This window comes from Mauremys mutica, chromosome 7 (genome assembly GCF_020497125.1).
Source record: "Mauremys mutica isolate MM-2020 ecotype Southern chromosome 7, ASM2049712v1, whole genome shotgun sequence".
Classification (NCBI taxonomy): domain Eukaryota; kingdom Metazoa; phylum Chordata; order Testudines; family Geoemydidae; genus Mauremys; species Mauremys mutica.
This window is the reverse complement of record NC_059078.1, coordinates 12,536,359-12,544,425: the sequence shown is the minus strand read 5'-3', so window position 1 is coordinate 12,544,425 and position 8,067 is coordinate 12,536,359. Positions and strand designations below refer to the sequence as shown.

At 38.1% G+C, this 8,067-nt stretch overlaps 1 protein-coding gene across 5 annotated transcripts in view; it reads right to left on the bottom strand.

Annotated features, from left to right (window-relative positions):
* Positions 1 to 264: 264 nt before the first annotated feature.
* Positions 265 to 8,067, bottom strand: part of CHL1 (cell adhesion molecule L1 like) — a 189,096-nt gene continuing 181,293 nt past the window's right edge. For all 5 annotated transcript variants that reach the window (XM_045025896.1, XM_045025898.1, XM_045025899.1 and 2 more), the window contains 3 exons: positions 7,458 to 7,589; positions 4,990 to 5,062; positions 265 to 1,128 (listed from right to left, as the gene is read on the bottom strand). In XM_045025896.1, the coding sequence (XP_044881831.1) occupies positions 912 to 1,128; positions 4,990 to 5,062; positions 7,458 to 7,589 (422 nt within the window). In that variant the 3' untranslated portion in view covers positions 265 to 911. The remainder of the gene's footprint in view (positions 1,129 to 4,989; positions 5,063 to 7,457; positions 7,590 to 8,067) is intronic.

Sequence of the window (8,067 nt, the reverse complement as noted above, 5' to 3'; positions counted from 1 at the left end):
ATACAAATATACAGATAGAAGGCAGACAACAAACAGTTGCTTAGAAATGCAGCTTTCAAGGATCTTGGGAGGCAGATTCAGGTGGCCGTTTTAGTAGTCTAAAGACCTGATCCTGCTTCTTTAACACATAGAATAGATGTGGGATGAGCTTCGTTATCCTCTGCCAAAGGAAAACTAGTGTAACTGAACTTGTTTAAGGTAAGAGTGACAGCTACTGGAGAGAAGATATAGAACCTGTTTATATATAGAAGATATAGAACCAGATCGGAACCTGTTTCTTTTGAGAGCAAGTTTAAGATCAAATTATTTTTGGATAAAGCTGTTTCTCTAAGTAATTGCAATCAGCTCTAACCATTAATTCTAGAATTACTTACACAGACTTTCTTTTTCTTCATGAACATTAAATAATATATGGAATGTATTTCTATAGTGTTTTCAATTATTTTTTTCTTGGCGTTAATTTTTAAAGTAATCTCCCTTCTCCCACCCCCACTACCTTCGGACCTCCACAATGTTAAGGTCACTATATATTAGGGAATACTGGATGTAAATGTATATACAAAGTGACAAAGCATACATGAAAGAGAAAGTTATATAGAGAAACACGTAGGGTAGCAAGTAACTATATACATATGTAACACTGAGAAGCTACGGTTTTGGTCAGACTGAGTGGTATATATTGAATGTGAGAGTATTATTCACCTGTTCTTTAAGAATGAAAACACCTGAACAATCAGGATTCAACAGTCTCAAAAATCATCTTTTGATAGCAGCGACTAATTCCCATATTACCTGGAGGTTGGAGTCCTGACTGATTCATTCTGCAACCTACATCTGATCACCTATGGTAATAGTTGATTACTAGTCAAGATAAATATGGAAATTTGAAATTAATCATTTACATTAATATTTTATGCACGGAGAGGAAATGTTGCTGTAGAACTTCCAGTGCTTTCGACTGATGCTTTTTCCTTAGATCCAGCATAAGCGCCAATAAATGAACCGTCTTCATTAAACATCCCTTGGTCCCCTTCTCCATAATCTACCAAACTATCAGCACTTTCCGTAGCTTTAATGTCCCCGTTAAGTGACTGGAGGCTGCCTTTGAGTGGCTTCTCATCGCTGTCACTATGAAATAAAGAAAAATCTTCCCAAAATCTAGCTTTGTATCACAATTACAACAGCAATTGTTCATTTCCTTTGTCAAAATAAACAGATATATTGAGGGAAGAGGGAATCAGATACATTTTGATTGGGATACAATTTCAAAACATTGCACAGAACACACTATTCACTTGATTCGAGGTCAAGTCAATGGATGTGGTGCAGCTAATGCACCTTGCTCTGTGCATTGTTTGCATTTTGCGTTTTTTGTAATTTTGAAGTTAGTGGAATAGGTCAAAAAACAAAACAAAACAAAAAATGCAAACATGACTGAAAAGAATGGATTGCAAACAGTTTTTAGTTTTCCTTTTTTGTCCCCTTTCCTTTTCATAAGGAGGAAAGGGAAAAGAGGAAAAGCTGAAAACCAGCTCTACTGGTTCATCATCATATCTTATTTTGTATCTTAAAGAGAGGCATAAAGAGACTGATTTTACAAAACAAAGAGCCATTTGTATTGCCCAATGCAGGGTCCATTTGTTTCACCTAGCCTTTGAAGTGGGTTAGGTGGATTGAGGTAAAGGCTGATGTTTGGGGGTACTGGTATTTTATTGAGTCCTGCTGCTTTTTGGAAGGGGTAAGCACTTTGTTTTTGGAACTTTAAATGATTGGCATGGTGCTGGGTGGGCACTTTTATTTATTCTGAGTAATAAATAAAAATACATTTTGCATATCTATCTATTTCGCAACTGCACACTCATAATCCACATTCACTCCCTGTGAGACACTGTTTCCATCTAGGGACGACTGGGCCACGCTATCGGGGCTGATGAGCCTGCTACAGCCTTGGGTATGAGAGCTGAATCTCTTCTGCTTTCAGATGCAGAGGTGCCAATGCCAATCTGTAATGCAGCAGTTATTGCACATGCCATAATGTATGTGGATCTTGACTCATCTCTGAAATATCAGGCCCAAACCTCACTTCTTCATACCATAGTCAGTACAAAAGAGCCCATCATTTCATATGCTCTAGAATTACTTGGGAAAAGTCTTCAAATTTGTTATGGGCTGCTCTGGCTTTGCACTTAATTCACCACTGAGCCTTCCCCGGTCCCATGCAGGGTTTGTGGCTGGATTATCCCCATATATGGCTAATCCCCAGTTGCAGGAATGGCCCTTATGTTGGCAGGCTGTGCTCTCTTCAGCTACACCTAAGGATTAGGGAGCCACAAAGGCCCCAGACTCTGGATTTGTGCCAAATACACCCTGAGCAGCCCAGAGCTCTGGGCCATTCCCTTTGCAGCAGAGCTGGTTGAAAGATATCCCAATTTTTCCATGACAAAGGGGACAATTATTTTGCAACATTTTTCACAAAGGATCTGTTCCATTTTCCAACTAACTCCATCTTGATAAAGTGATGGAGTATATCAGAGAGAAGCCTGTGTATATCAGAGAAAAGTCTTACTGACCTGATGGGAAAGCATAAAGCCTTGTCTAATGGAACCTATCAGCATCATGGCTTAGTTGCATATTTGTTACATTGTCACATCTCCAGCCTCAAACTCTGAATTTACATATGTATATGAGGAAATGATTCAATGAAGTGTTAAAAGACACCTAGTGTTATTTGGCAAAGCTATTTTTAACAAATTTATACTAATCTATATTAATTAACATCCTTTTTTATTAGGCATGGCAAAAATAGTAAATAAGACACAACACCTAATTACTAAGAAGCAGTCAAAAGAGGCAATTTACAATGGGGACCTTTGTAAGGCAGCTACAAAAAAAGTGTTGGAAACAGTGAAGTCTAAAGGAAAGTGTATCTTCTGACTAAGGTATTCCAGTGGAAATGGCCTGGGAAATCCCAATGAGCCTATTATTGTATATTCTGGAAAGCCCAGCATTTCCTGTCTCAACAAAGCTGGCAGTTTGTCACAGAAGTTTCCTAACTGCCACAAGATATAAATAATTTACTAGAAATTCTTATACTATTAGAAATGGACAAAGAAGCAATAGAATTTTTTAGTCAAAGACATGATGTTACAAATTTAACTGGAATCCCTAAGACATTTGTCAACTGGGACATATTCCTACTCTCATTTATGCCAATGTATGCCTGGTAACTCCACTAAAATCCATGGAGTTCCACTGGCTTTACAATGAAGAAAGTGACAACAGAATATGTCCATGTGCATCTCTAGGATATCTAAGCCTCCTGGAAAGAAGCTCATGTCCAATGATGATCTGAAGTAAATCATCTTATGTACATATCCAAACACAAAATGGTCAAGACTGAGATACTCCAATTAGATGGTTCTATTAAAGTGATTTAATGAGAACCAACAAATGAATCCAACTTACCGTGGTTGCACATAAAAATTGAGTAACCTCTGCACAACTTCACCAAATTACCTCTCAAGATGTGAATGTAATGGCACTACCTGCTGGCTATCCCCTCACACTGCAGCTCTAGGAGCCCAGACAGCCTCAATAACCCAGCTGTCTTCTCACTCTTGTGCCGTATCAATGGTATATAGAGACTGTCACACATTGGACTGTTCCAAGACCAGATATTCAGGATAGGCATTAGACCACAAATTTGCCCCTTTCAGACCAGCGCTTTGAAGTCTTAAGCATCTCCTCCAAGATGTAATCAGCACTTTTGACTGCAATTGACTTCGGTGGGAGTTGAAGTTGGTAGGGACCTCATAGGAGGTGCTCATACTGCCATAGGATCACCTGCTATTTTGTTGGGTAATCAAAAGATACTAACCTGTTACTTTACATTAATCAGTCCCACTCTATTGACTTCAGTGGGACTGAAGGTCATTAGAATCAGGAGATATAAAGATATCTCAAGTAGGTTTTCATCTTTCACAAAAAAAAAATAACCAGAGAAAAATAGAAAGTGGATGTAGATACTACAAAAATCTTCCAAATTGTTGGGCTCAAGACTGGGCTTCTAAGCTAATAACATAAAAGTTCAGTTCTGCCATTCTGACTTAGCTCATACTATTACTGAAGTTATTAGTAATGTTGACTGAATAAGGACGTCAGTATCTGCCCCCAAAATTTGTCTCTTCATAATCAATATACAAAATATATCTTGCTCATTTTCCCAAATGCAGTATTTGTATTTCTAGAAAATACAAGCTGGAGTTGAGGGTGAAAGTTACTAACCACATGATATTCTTACCTTTCTAAATATCTGTCCCATTAGAAGGCATTAAAAATTAAATAAAGATGAAATTATGCAGGAAAAAACCCTTATCCTTTGTAAATAATCTAGTATACATACTGGATTTAGCCAGCAACATTTGTGTTTTAAAAGCTAGTTAACCAGTATTCCAGTATGGTTCATACAACGATGTATTTTCATATGTAATGTAAATATATAATGTAATTAATTAGCCTTGAATGCAGCCAAGTGTAACTATTTTACTTCTTATACAGAAACTACTGTACTAATATTTATTTGCTATTTTCTGTCCTTTAAATTTTTCTCTTCTTTTGCAGAATGAACAACCCCATGTTACTAAGGGGCCAATCAAAACCCATTGGAATCAATGAGAGTCTTTCCATTGACTTCATTGACTTTGGATTAGGCCTAATATAAACATCATATAACAATATATATAAAAGGTGCTAAATAAGAAACAGATGGAAAAATAGGACTGCTCCATCAAAGATTACCTATATCATAACTTGGGTGGATTAAAGTGTTCTGGATATATCTTTACATTCATATTATCATCCACTCCCATGGGGTTTGCTTTGAAAATGAAAACATAGTGTTACTTGCATATTATAATAAAAACACATCAAATAAATACTTGTGAAGATATTGGGGGAAAAAAACCATTTGATATAGTAGATCATATTTACCTATATTCCCCAAAGATCTCATCTTTAATTGATTGAGCTTCAGGATCTGGATGCAAATCCTCCTTTTCTTTCACTGTATATATGAAAGAAAGAAAATAGATCTGTTCACCATGCTGTTTCATGTATCATTTTTATTTTTGGCCAGTTCTATGGGAAAACTGTCAATCATTATCTACAGCTGGAGGGCAACCACTTTAGTTAAGTGTTTTGCATTGCACAGAGGAGTATATTTTCAAGAGGTGTAGAATGGAGTAGCTGCCTAATTCCCAAGGACTTGCCGCTAAATCCTTGTACATTGCTTTGAAAATGCAGCTCCTACAATTTCTTTTACTAAAACACATTTCTTTCCTCTGCAATTCAGCTTCTATCTGGAACCATAATGTATATTTAATTATGACACTATTTAGTTGGAATATGAATTTACAAATTGGCACGTTGGAAAAAAGATTTAAAGGTGCATCTAGTCAAATATCCTGTCTCTATCATCAGTGGGTAATTCAGGATGTTTCCAAGGAAGGTGTAAAATCCATGTAATTTTTTTACAAACCTAACTGTGCAGTACCATGTGGGAAATTTCTTCCTGATTTCTGCTGATGATCAACATACACTACAGAATGGCATATTACAGTCACTATTCCTTTTATCCTAGCTAGTTTAATTGTGGTTAGAGTTGGAAAAAGAAAATCATTGTGGGCACACAATTATCATAACTGAGTATATAAAATAGGTAACTTGCACATGTAAAAAAAAAAGGCTAATTAGAGGATTTTAGTCCAATAAACATGTGCAGCTCTAGTAAATATGGAGAAGATCTTTTAAGGAATTTTGGTCCCAAGCCCCCACTGAAATCAATGGGAATTAGGCAGCTTAAGTAATTTTATAAAAATCTGGCCCTGTGTGTACAAGTTAGGGCCCCAGTCCTGCAACTGGATCCCCTAGCACGATCCCCTGTGTTTGTATAGTGCTCCATGAAATAAAATAATATATTAGCACAACCGCTGTGAAACAATAACATATAGGGCTGGATTGTAACCCTACCTGAGTAAGGGGTAATATGTAGCATTTAACATTATAACCTGTGAGTCTAATGAAAATTATTGTAGTGTCTAATACAGTGGTGGGCAGCCTGCGGCCCATCAGGGTAATCCGCCGTTTCTCGCAGCTCCCGATGGCCGGGAACAGCGAACCATGGCCACTGGGAGCTGCACGGAGCAGTGCCTGTGTATGGTTAACATCAGCACAATGGCTCGTGGCAAGCAATCAGATTACCCTGATGGGCAACTTGCCCACCACCAGTCTAATACTACCAAACGACCACAGCCTTTAATTTTCACTTCCATATCTCTTATCACATTGCTAATATTCCCATTAGTTCATTTGGAGTGCAAAATATGGAGAAAAATGGAACAGAGATTTCTAATTGCACAGCTCCAACAACCCATGTAACGCAAGGACTAGATCTAGTCAGAGGACATTTAAGGAGTCACAGTTCATATCAAATTACAGACAACGGGTGAATCTGCCTGGGCATAATCTCAAAATTTCCGTGTGAGAGACCCCGGATGAAAAGTGACCATCTATCAATATGATGCCCCTACTCACTTCAGTGATACAGGATCATGGCCTAAACCTTCCCTGTTAGAAGTTGCTTCCTGAATCACACGTAAAACACCCTCACTAATGAAAACAATGAAACCCATAGGGTCACTCTGGGGCATAGAACCCCTATCTTTCTAAGTAGAAAAACGTTATTCAGATGTTAACCAGTGACAAGATTGCTAGTAGCACCGAGACCACTTAGAGAGAGATTAAGGAGTCTGCTCTACAGCCTTAGCTAAGAGCCATGTGGCTTTTAGCTCATCCAGTAGAGGCTCATGCTCTAGAGGTCACAGGTTCAATCTCGCTCGCCAACATCCAGGGTCTGTCAGTGTTACGCTGGCAGTACAGAGCGCACCCATCAATCTGCCTCCCAATGACCCCCTCACAAGTCATCGAGCATTCTGGGAGCAGAACTAGGAGTGGGGCCATATCCCAGCCCCATGGAGATTCTGAGCAGTGCAGCAGCACACAAAGTAACACGGGGAGGTTGCTGTAACTCAGACAGGCCCCCATGGCTGTCTCAATTACACCAAGGAGTCCCGGAGCAGCCCAGGATCAGGAAGGTTCAAAGGTGGCTTAAAGCCCTCATAGTGCCTCCTCTGGAGTGAGTGTTCTGTGCTACACCTCTTACAAATGGAGCACCGAATCTCATCAGCTGAGTAAAGATTTGCTAATGTTTCTTTAAATTTATTCAGTGTTATATTTATTAAAAGTCACAAATACAAATTTTGTATTTCAGTTGGCATAAGTTCAACCATCAGGGACTGAAGGCAAAATATTGAGGCATTTCCACTTAAATAAGAAGTTATTTGCGTGAAGAATGACTGCTATTATTGAAATATCTCAAAAAGGACAACAGTGCCATTTACCTGAGTATTTTCCTCCTTTATTTCTTTTGACAAAGCACATCGTTAGCAGCACTAAGGTAAGCAAAGCGATGGCACACATCAGTCCAATAAACCAGCCTTGGGTGGAAATTCCCTCATAAATGCCGGCATAAGCTTTGAAAAAGGAGAGAAGTAAAAACATTTAACGAGAGGAAAATAGACTATCCTAACCATTTAATATTTTCTGAACTAAACCTGAATCACACCAAACTATCGCTATTTACTGCTTTACTGATTTCAGTCTAACATTTTCAATGTAAAACAGAAAAAAATACAGGACATAAATAATAGGTATGAGGAATAATGTTCACATTTAAGTAAATAAAGTGTCTGCAACATAACATATATAAGTAATTCCAAAGGAGTATTTGATTTAGAGGATTAATGCCAAATAGGAAAGTTGGACAGAAAATTGATAGTCTCTCATGCAAGCAGTTTTGGGACAGAAATAGAGTTAAAAGTGTTCAGGATACATGCAAACTGCTCAGCTAGCCACATTGAAGACGTAAAACGTAACAGCACCTACCCTATTAAAATGGCATAGTAGCTAAAACCTGTAAATAATATGTACTGGAAATTATTTACGTGTCAT